A 10,573-nucleotide genomic window follows, 5' to 3' on the forward strand; every position below is an offset into this window, starting at 1 on the left:
GTTTAATTTATTATATAGATATATTTATCGTAAAATGAGTCGGAAAGGAGATATGGTTAAAAAACTGTTTTTTGACACCATTTTTTCAAGATGGTGGCGTGAGCGCACAAGATACGAGGTGGCAAAGTTTAAATTCGTAAAGAGCACCTCGAAATCTATATGAATACCAATTTTCAACAATCCCGCACTATTTTCTAGGCAAAACTACCAAATGACTGGGCTAAAATTCATTACATAAAAATAAATTATTATACAATATACATTTTAAAATTTACTTTTCTTACATTTTGCAATAAATTTAAATTGAAATTAATTAAATATTTGTTATCAATTTAACACTAAGTTTATTCCGTTTATAATGATGCGTTTTATTTCCTTTGTAGTGAATTTTAATCATCCGTTCAATATTACCAATCCGCACAATTGATTTTAATCTATGCATCATTAGTACAACACAAGATAAACGTCGAGAATAAATTCAAAATAAAATGTGAAACCAATTCTCAGTTCTATCTGCATCCATCCACAACACTAACAACAACAACAACAACAATGAAGTTCGCTATTATTGCTTTAGTCGTCGCCATGGTTTCTCTTTCCGAAGGATATCTCGGCTTTGGTCTTGATTACCCAGGTTATGGAGGTTATCCAGGAGTTTTTCGCAAGAGTGTTCCTAATGTCGCCAGTGCCACCTACGAGTATACTAATTCCAATGGAGATGAATGCGAGTGTAAAGTACCTGTACTTGAAGCGGCTCCGCCGGGTAACAGACTTAATAATATTAAAGTAAAATTTTCGATTAAGTCTTAAAAATGTTGTTTTTTTATTTTGTAGAGTGTGGTGAGCAGGGCACTATGCGTGTGGCGAGAGATAATCCCAGGTCAAATACTCATGAGGAACCCGAGGTGGTTCCGCATTAATATTGACCACAAGTTTTATGAGTTACGCAAATATTTTCTGCAAAAAAAATCTTTAAAAATTGATCTAATGCAGAAGAAAACTTTATTTTTATTTCAATTCTTTTTCTTTGTAGAAATCTTCTTTATCAAAACAAAATAAGTTGATTTACAGAAAACTGTGAAAATTATTATAGTTTTCTGTAATTTTAGCAAAAACTCTTCACACTGCTTTATAAACTTCAGAAAAATATCTAAAGATGTCACTAATACTTTCACTTGAACTTCCTACACTGCAGTATAAGCTTTGGATTAATATCTGAAGAGGTCACTAGTCCTTTCACTTGATAAATATTTCATTCATCGCTCAATGCGTTTACGTTTACAAATTTCGTGCGGAAAGCGAAAACTCTCCCGACTCCCGAATGTTTCTATTTACAAAACGATGTAAAAATAGCCCACCAGTTACATGCCCCGTACTCTTCCTCACCACGTTCCGCGCCACGCACGCGAAAAGAGACTTTGAAAAGTCGTTTCAAGTCGTTCGCCGATATTCAATAAACAGAAATCCCGACGCGCGCGGTTAAATTTATTCGCGTGTTGTTTTCCTCTACCAAACACATTACGAAATTATCTAAATGTAATAAAATAAATGCAAATAAAACATTTAAAATAAAGCTAAAACATAAAATAATCAATGATTAAACGAATAACCGAATAAAATCAAAGATTCCAAACGGAAATCTCAAAAAGTTTAAACGTGTACAAGAAATACACCAACGGAAATTGTATAAAACTCAAGTGGAAGTTACCGAGTTAAAGTTGGTATTAAACTGAAAGTTAAAGGTGCCAAAGTTAGAAAGCAAAGTTTAACGGATTGTGAGTTGTGGAATTGAGGGAATCGCCCCGGAAATGTCGCGTTCGGCGAGTTATTACTACGATCCGGAAATGCAGGCTGCGAGTAAGCCGAGCGCCTGCGGCACCTGTCTGCGCTACACCTGGAAAACCATCACGTTTCTATTTTCGCACATTACACTGGTCTCGATGGTCGTCAGCTATTGCATTCTTGGCGCTGTCACCTTCCAACACCTCGAGGCCGAGAACGAAATCGAAGTACATCCACACCAACTACTTACACCATCAAAAATTCACTCGTTTTATTTAAGGTAAAGAAAAATATCAGTAAAATCCGATTTAACATCACCGACGAGTTGTGGAAGTTGACCACGACAGGTTCATACTATCTAAAAGAGGACGAGTTCACCAAATCTGTCACTGTGCGTTTAAAAGACTTCGAAACGGCTTTACTGAAAGCCATCACCAAAGATGGCTGGGACGGCGATGAAGACACCAAGAATGTTCAATGGAGTCTTGCTGGGGCTTTGTTTTATTCTATTATTGTCATCACGACAATCGGTAAGTTTATATAAACTAACAATAAATTATTTACATGATAAATCTTAGATACTTTGGTTTTAAAATGTGTTTTAAACAATTAAACATCCCTTTTGTCTTTTTTACTGTTTTTTTCATCATCCTCGCTGTCATTTTGGGCTGAGCGACCAAATAAACCTATACCAGCTGGTGGACGGTTAAAACCACCTTGTCCGCCATATGGGCGGTCATAGGGACCTCCAGGTCCAACTAAAACACCATTTGAAGACCCATACAAGGGTCTTACTCCTCCAGGTCTTCCTATAATACCTGTAGGACCTCCTGGTCCTACCAAAACACCCTGTGGTCTTCCTGGTCTTGAATTGTACCCGGGACGATAATTAGGACGGTTGTAATCCAAACGGTCATAGTCTGGTCGTCCGCCATATTGACCATAACCTATATCACCTCCATTTGATGGTCCTACTAAGACACCATTAGCTGGGGATTGAATTGGTCGTGATGGTGAGGGTCCTATATCAACTTGACCGTGTTTATTGTAACAACAATAAGATTTACCAACGTCACAATGTCCCTAATGGATATAAAATGAGGTTATGTTCATTTTTTAAATAAAAGACTTACATATGATAATCCAGGGCTTTGACAGTTGAATTTTTCTGTACATGAGCAAGTATCGAATCTTTTGAAAGGCGGACGTCCTCCCAATCCATTAAAACCAGGATCCACGTTTTGATTAGGATAATAACCGCCTGGTCCTCCTAAATTTCCTCCGAATGGAGGTCTCTGTGGTCCTGGACCTCCAAAAGGTGGTCTGTAATTGGGCCGATTACCCGGATAATTCTGATGTGGGCGTTGTGGACGGTCATAGTCAAAATCACCGCCTTCCGGTTCGAAAATTTCATATCTCGGCGATCCTTTCAAATCATCCGCATCTCTTAACTTAGCATTTCGTGAATTTTTCTCCCAAACCCATTTTTTATCTTCGCACAAAACCGATGTACAAATCAACACAATAATCAAACCTGCACAATAAACACAATTAACACAAATGGAACGCAATGGAAATAAAAATACAACCAACCTTTATCAAACATTGTTGTGAATTTAAACGTAGCACGATATTATATCATTCCGTGCACTAACGCGGCCGAATTTAAACTGACGAATTAATTTTGATTACGTTCACTTCCACTGCTTTGGTCGGATTTTTGTGTTTTGTGATTTGGAAATAATTTAAGCGGTTTTACGATTTGTTGTACGAGTAGGTCGTTATGTCGATGACGGTTTTCCTTTCGAGCGCACTTTGGTGAAGTATACCGCACGGACGTCAATTACATAATACGAATCGATGTCACAATAACAAGATATATATACTCGTACCTTCCACACTCTTCGCATGATTCTTATTCTCCACTTACCTCCACTTCAACAGTTAATATCTTATTAACTTTTTAAAATGCATTCTCACCTTACAACCGTATTCTGTTAATTAAACTGTGTAAGTTAAACTGTGGAGTTAAATTGATCATGTGTTACAATTACACTTACGTAAAATTGGTTTATTTTCGTTTGGAAATTCCCTAAATTACTCGAATGTTACATCAACATACAGATTATACAGATTATTACAGAAGGAAGAAGTGGTTTGTATTAATTTATTACTGTGCAAATTTTGTCTGCACAAGGTCATCATTCTTCATTCTGTTCACGTTTTGAGAGTCTTAAGTAGGTCAAGTTTATACATATACATGGATCATACCAATTTTACAACGGCTTACAAAACACATTGTAATGCAGCCGAGAGGCGAAATTGAAAGCGAAAGTTATCAGAATATAAAACGTCTGCGCGTCTTAAGCAAGATGTAGAGTTGTTGTGGACTTTCCAAACCTTCTCATTCCATTTCCATATGATTATTGAACCTACACATTTTATGCTGGTTATTAATTTAGTTAAACAGCTTCCGAATTTTAGTATTATTTTGTGTATGTGTTGAATTTCTGTTTAGTGTAACATCTGTCTGTTTTGTATCATGTTCCACATGAGTGCATTATTGCATTACGAGTTACGCACATAATTTAATTAATTTTTATATAAGGCCAGTGTGAAAAACAAAACAAAACAGACTAGTCAGAAGTCCAAATATAAAAAGATGTTGGTTATGTTTTGAAAGCACTTTCACTGATCACAATTAGTTTTTATCAACAACACTTGGTTTAAAAACAAATAAATGCTTCAAAATTAATTAATTTGCTAATTACTTAATTAACTCTTTAATTTTTGTATTTATTTTATGTATTTTTGAGGTAAAATCTTTAAAAACAAAAATTTTTGAGTTTTTTTCATGTTTTACTTTAAATTTGCATCATTTATTATACTTTTAAAGTTTACAACTCTTCACGGTTACTTCCTATTCAATTAGTCTATTCCCCATACAAAAGTCACTTCCAATGACCCTCTATTATTATTACAATTTTGCGGAACTTGTTTGCAGAATTATAAATGGCTAGCACTTAAAAATCTTGCGAATCTTGCAAGGTTACGCTGCAATAACCTTACATCATTAGGCTTTGTGTAAATAATACGCGGGCCAATGTTACGTTAGCAATGTGTCATTGAACTAAGCTTTAATTAAACGACGATGACGCATTTTTAGTGCGGTCAAATAAGCTAGAAATCATGATAAAAGTTGCAAGACGTTTGCTGGTTGCGCAATTCTGCGCCGCGGAAAGAAGGCATTAATCAATCGGAAAAGTTTTAATTGCGTTTAATTGTAAAGCCATTAATTTCGAACTGTTCGAACGTGCTTGCCAGTAAGAAATTGGAGGAAAATAACGAAAAACTAGCAGCGAACGCGTGAAACTTGCTAGTTTTTTCAAGTTAAACTGTGTGTTTTATGTACTTTACAGATTGCTTGAATTTATTTAAGAGTTTGAACTTTGAGAGCGTGTTCTTTCATAACTTACAATGTGAGACAAATCAGACAAATTTTGAATGAAACTTAGTGTAATTGTGTATAATATTCATGCTGCTTTTGAGAAATTGGATTATTTATTTGCGAACAGAAAAAGAAAGAAATTTTTTTGTTTGAGTTTAAAATATTTTGAACCAAATGTTTTTTATTTTTAAATTCTCTATAAATTTGACATTATTAATAATAATTTTATAATTTAATGGCTACAAATACTAAATTAGTTGTTAATTAAAATGTTTTTTAAATCAACTTAGTATCTCTACTACTTTTCTGTAAATTCAATTCAAAGAACTCAACGATTTTAAACTATGCACGTTCATTCTTACTAAACCTTTTTGGCAGTCAGCCATTTTGTTTCTATGACCTCTATTTAATTAAAATGAATTACAACTAAAACTACAACTAATAATAGATGATTTATGACACTTACAACTTCTCTGGAATGATTTGTTTACCCGCAATTAATTTTTTAATTGTAAAATTTTTGTATTTTTTAATATTTGCAGGTTATGGTCATATTGCACCAAAAACCGATTGGGGCAAAGTAGTTACCATATTCTATGCTATTCTGGGCATACCATTAATGCTTCTATGTCTCTCAAATATTGGCGATATCATGGCAACTTCATTTCGTTTTCTGTATTGGAAAGTATGTTGCTACGTTTGCACCAGGAAACCTAAGAAAAACCGAGGGAGAGGAAGATCTACACGGGGTACCATCAGAGGTCAACAAGGGTATACCCCTAGAAATATATTTAGATGTAAAAATAACTAAAAATTGTTTATTTTTGTGCCTTTTTAGAAACAGATCAAACAGATCCAGAAATACATCAATAAAACGTGGCCGTACCTCCACACGTTCCGCAGATAGTGCATTTGCATCATCCTACTCAGAATCAGAACTGCGATATCATAACGACATGCATATGAACCATTACAAACGTGGTCAAAGCCTACCACGAATGAGAACTGCCACCCAAGATGATGAATTCTCCAACTTTCGACCTAATCTAGGTAGAGATCGTTCCGCAGCCAGAATGGAAGCAATCCAAGCTCGAGGTGGTTCCTTAGACAGACGTAGACCACGCCAAAACCTGGTAGACCCATCTGTAATGTCCAGTATAAAAATAGTCACTAATAGATATGTTGTGGATGAAGGTGAGCTCCAAGGACAATTACCAGGTTTGACTTTTGAAGAAAGAAGACCAAAAATTGTTGAACCCCGAGGACGAAGAGGAAATATAGCTGGATCTAATATTAATAACCCTAGCCCAGGAGGTACCATTGATAGAACAGAAAGAAGAAGCTTAAAACATCCTCCTGGGAGACAAGGCAGAAGTGAAGATAGGTCACCAAGAAGAAGATATCAAGATGATTATGATTCGGATGATGATGACGATGTACAAATGAATAATGATTTGAGGAGTGCTTCTATGCCACCGCAAAGACATCAGAATACTTTGGAGGTACCCCGAGAGGGATCACCAGCTGGTAGTTCTATTAATGATGAACATCGTCAAAGGAGAAGAAAACGTAATAATTATAAATTTAAACAAAAAAGTTTAAAATAATTAATTTTTATTTAAATTTATTTCTTAGAAAACATACAAGGTCCAAGGATAATGTCCCCGTTAGGTTATCGCCATACCACGAAATATCTAGACAACGAATCTGATTTGGATTACTTTGATGATGACAATGGAATGGATCAGAGGAGTCATACCAAACCTGTACCAATTTGGTTGTGTGTATTTTTAGTAGTAAGCTATATATTTGCTGGTACGTTCCTGTTCAGTTACTGGGAGGAATGGGAATATCTCGATGCAGCGTATTTTTGTTTTATTACGTTGACCACGATTGGGTTTGGGGATTTTGTGCCTGCTAAACGGGTTAAAAATGAAGAATTTAAGAAAAATATTGCGTTTTGCTCGCTGTATTTGCTTTTTGGTATTGCTTTACTAGCTATGAGTTTTAATTTGGTTCAAGAGGAGGTTATTGCTAATGTTAAGCGGGTTGCCAAGACTTTGGGGATTATTAAGAGTGAAGAAGATGAAGATGAAGACGATGACTAGAAAAAGAATTTCAAAAATTTTTTGAACTTGAATAACTTTTGAACCAAGAGAGATACAAAGATGAACCAAATTAGAGATTATTTATTATTTATTCATATATATCATACCATGGTAAAAAATTAGTTTTAGAAAAATTTTACATAAATATTTGCGTTGAAAGTAAAAATTTCAAGTTTTTCATCAATTTTCAAAAAAATCAAAAACTTTAAATTCAAATATCTTTGGATTTGAAAAAGATAAAAACTTGAATTAAATTGCAAAATAATCCTAGATTGCCATACTTTTATCTTCAATATTTACAATCCTTTGATAGTCCTTAATTATCCTGGAATTTACAATTTAAATTTAGTTACTAATAAAAACTGTAAAAAATCAAAAACTTTAAATTCAAATATCTTTGGATTCGTAAAAGATAAAAACTTGAATTAAATTGCAAAATAATCCTAGATAACTATACTTTTACCCTTAATATTTATAATCCTTTGATAGTCCTTAATTACCCTGGAATTTACAATTTAAATTTAGCAACTAATAAAAACTGTAAAAAATCAAATAAAACACACTTGTAAAGGCATACAATATAAAAAATAAATTATGTATCCTTTCACAGGACCTCCCCGTTGAAGGACTGCCACGGTCTGTGGTCGTTCCCGTTGATCGGTGATTAATAATCGTGATTAATGGCCTTTGATGTGCACGCCATCATCGTAAACAAACGTTAGTCGGCTGTATCGTCCTGCAACACAGCCTTCTACCGCGTATCCTGCCAGGACATCAATTCATTGCGATACATCTCACAGAACACAGGCGCGTCGAATAGGTCGCACAAATATTCGATTTTGAATAATCGAACATCGAACATCGAACATACTCATTGCAGTAGTTCAATCTGCACACACATCGGAGGGTGAAACAAGAGGGGCGGTGGGTGATGGGGGTGTGAGTGCCCATTTACCACTTAGTGTCGTCCCGAGTGCGCATCGAAACGTCGAAAACGAACGTGTTCGCGTGTCGGCCGGTGATGATGATATATTCGTCGATGCGCTGCCGCCGCCCTTGCCGCCGAAAGGATAATAAGGATAACGAGCGTAACGAATGTAATTAGCGTTTCACCTACGCTCGCAGCAAGGGCGAGCTGGAGTTTTGACAAAGGGGGGAATTTGATGAAAAATGCGGAAAATTTTTAAAAGGATGTTGCGCCTAAACGGATCGGGCGAAATTATTAATTGAGGCTTGTAATGAAACGTAATTAAACAGTGTTTAATTTGGTTTTTTGTTTTGGTTTATACATTAATTATTATTTGTTTTACAGGGTGTTAAAGTTGCAGATGAAACAAAATTTAATAAAAAAGTTTTTTAAACTTATTTTCTTGTTTACTCTTGAACAAATAAAGATATTTATTTCAAAGCAACTGTAGTTGAAAGAAAATTAAATATACTTTAATAATAATTTTAGTACAAATATGTATCACTAATATTTTCCAACTTATAGAGCTTTAAAACAACAAAATCAAAATTTTTACCCAAAAAATCACAAAAATTTAAAACTTTTATAACTTTTTCAAAAAATATTTAACAAAATTAATCTTTATTATGATTTGTAGAAAATTAAATCGTCTTTCACCGTACAAAAAATTATATTTCTTGTCTCATTAGTTTTCTCGCAACAAGCCTCTTTTTAGGCGCTCACCTGAAGATCGCCCAAACGCCTCCGAGCAAGTTAATTAAAACTCCATTAATAATTTTGCGTGCGCGCGCGCGGGTGCGCATTCTAAACAATAATTAAACATAATTCTGCTTAGCGCCGCTCGAAAGTTTTGCCACCCCTTGTGCTCATCCCCTCGCTTAGCACTTGGTGCCGAGCTTTCGCTCGTTGCGTTAAAAGTGCGAATAACACGGCACCGTGTTCAGCATCGTTAATTTCTCCAGGTTGCGCTCAGGTTTTAGTAGATTCAGCTCATTAGTTAATGATTAATTACGATTCGGGCGCGATGATTATGAAGATTTACGCGTAAGCTGGCCGAGACAAAACTTGAATTCACAGACGACAACTTTGCAAACGCGTCACTCACGGGTAAATAATGATGGAGACATTTGGAGGTGCTTGTTTTAAAGATAATTTTATTATGTATCTTCTTATAGTAAATTTATTATTGGGAGGTGTGTTTATGAGAAGAATTAGGCAATAAATAACTTTTTGTGTTTTTGGAAAAATGTTTTTTTGTAGAATTCTTTAAAATTAACTAAAAATTTAATTAAAAAATTATAAAATAATACAAAAAGTAAATTAACCTAATCTCAAATACTCTTGTTACTAACTCTTATTAAAATTTTGGTTTATATTAAATTGTTTTTCAGTTACAAGGTGTTAAAAATCAATAAAACCAAATTTTAAAAATTTCAAAAATATAAATGATTACTAAAACGCTTGTAATTATTGAGTTTTAGTTTATAACATTTAATATAAAGTAGTATTACTTAGTTAATTGACGTATCGTTCTAATAGATTTTAAACTAACTTTCTACCTCTAATAATTTGGGAGTTATAGCTTGTCAAAGTCAAAGTTTAACTTTATTGATATTACTGGTCTGAGCGCGGGTAAATATTAGTGTAATAGTTATACTTTTCATTGGATAACTCGTAAACACTTTGCCCAATAACATATATTTTTGCATAAACAAAATCTTAAATGAAACCAACACTTATTTACATATTAAAATTAATGATTGCTGGGTTAAATTAACTGTAATAAACAATTAAAATAGAATTTTGTAAAAATTTAAAAAGTGATATAAAATTGTTTATAACTTTTGACACAACAATGCAAACATTAAAATTTTTTTGTGATAATATGAAGAATTTAATACTCTATTGACTAGTGAAAGAAAAAATAAAAAATATTAATTAGTTTCTGAGTAATTAAGAAATAATTCCAATTAATCAACGATGATGTTTGCATCGCCACTTCAGACGATTACTTTATATTTATTTTAAGTGCCTGCCATGACAAAACTTTTCTTACAATAATAATTATTATAATATGTGTTGGGAAAGTAATTAAACTTGCTTCTATATAACTTTATAATTAGATTTCTAGTTCCATTATTTTGCAACTTATAAAATGTCAAAGTCAAAGTATTAATTTTCTCTCAGCGTGAAAATAAGTCTAGACCCGAAATAGGTTCGTTTTGTGCAAGAATAGGTCTAGACTTATTAGTCTAGCTGTCATTTGAC

General features: G+C 33.9%; 2 protein-coding genes across 2 annotated transcripts; one reads left to right on the forward strand and one right to left on the reverse strand.

The window, feature by feature from the left end:
• The first annotated feature begins 623 nt into the window (after window positions 1-623).
• galene (potassium two pore domain channel subfamily K member galene) lies at window positions 624-7,504 on the forward strand. The gene is made up of 6 exons (XM_065316549.1): window positions 624-763; window positions 835-2,009; window positions 2,063-2,312; window positions 5,773-6,001; window positions 6,069-6,799; window positions 6,866-7,504. Exons 2-6 carry the CDS (start codon window positions 1,809-1,811, stop codon window positions 7,336-7,338), a joined length of 1,884 nt encoding a protein of 627 aa, XP_065172621.1. The 5' UTR covers window positions 624-763; window positions 835-1,808; the 3' UTR covers window positions 7,339-7,504.
• LOC135802940 (pro-resilin-like) lies at window positions 2,266-3,612 on the reverse strand. The gene is made up of 3 exons (XM_065316556.1): window positions 3,376-3,612; window positions 2,916-3,316; window positions 2,266-2,865 (listed from the first exon to the last, which is right to left on the reverse strand). The coding sequence occupies exons 1-3, from the start codon at window positions 3,386-3,388 to the stop codon at window positions 2,392-2,394; spliced, it is 888 nt and encodes a 295-aa protein (XP_065172628.1). The 5' UTR covers window positions 3,389-3,612; the 3' UTR covers window positions 2,266-2,391.
• Window positions 7,505-10,573: the final 3,069 nt, after the last annotated feature.

Source organism: Atheta coriaria, unplaced genomic scaffold, assembly GCF_025399875.1.
Source record: "Atheta coriaria isolate IRGN ID8LTWV9N9 unplaced genomic scaffold, Caltech_Dcor_3.1 hic_scaffold_2_pilon, whole genome shotgun sequence".
Lineage (NCBI taxonomy): Eukaryota > Metazoa > Arthropoda > Insecta > Coleoptera > Staphylinidae > Dalotia > Dalotia coriaria.

What these genes read in the sequence shown, in the direction of transcription:
- galene (XM_065316549.1), top strand. Translation starts at nt 1,809, where the DNA reads ATGTCGCGTTCGGCGAGTTATTACTACGATCCGGAAATGCAGGCTGCG. An exon ending in AGGCCGAGAACGAAATCGAA is followed by an intron (nt 2,010 to 2,062) that starts GTACATCCACAC and finishes GTTTTATTTAAG; the next exon opens with GTAAAGAAAAATATCAGTAA. An exon ending in TCGTCAAAGGAGAAGAAAAC is followed by an intron (nt 6,800 to 6,865) that starts GTAATAATTATA and finishes TTTATTTCTTAG; the next exon opens with AAAACATACAAGGTCCAAGG.
- LOC135802940 (XM_065316556.1), bottom strand. An exon ending in AAAGCCCTGGATTATCATAT is followed by an intron (nt 2,866 to 2,915) that starts GTAAGTCTTTTA and finishes TATATCCATTAG; the next exon opens with GGACATTGTGACGTTGGTAA.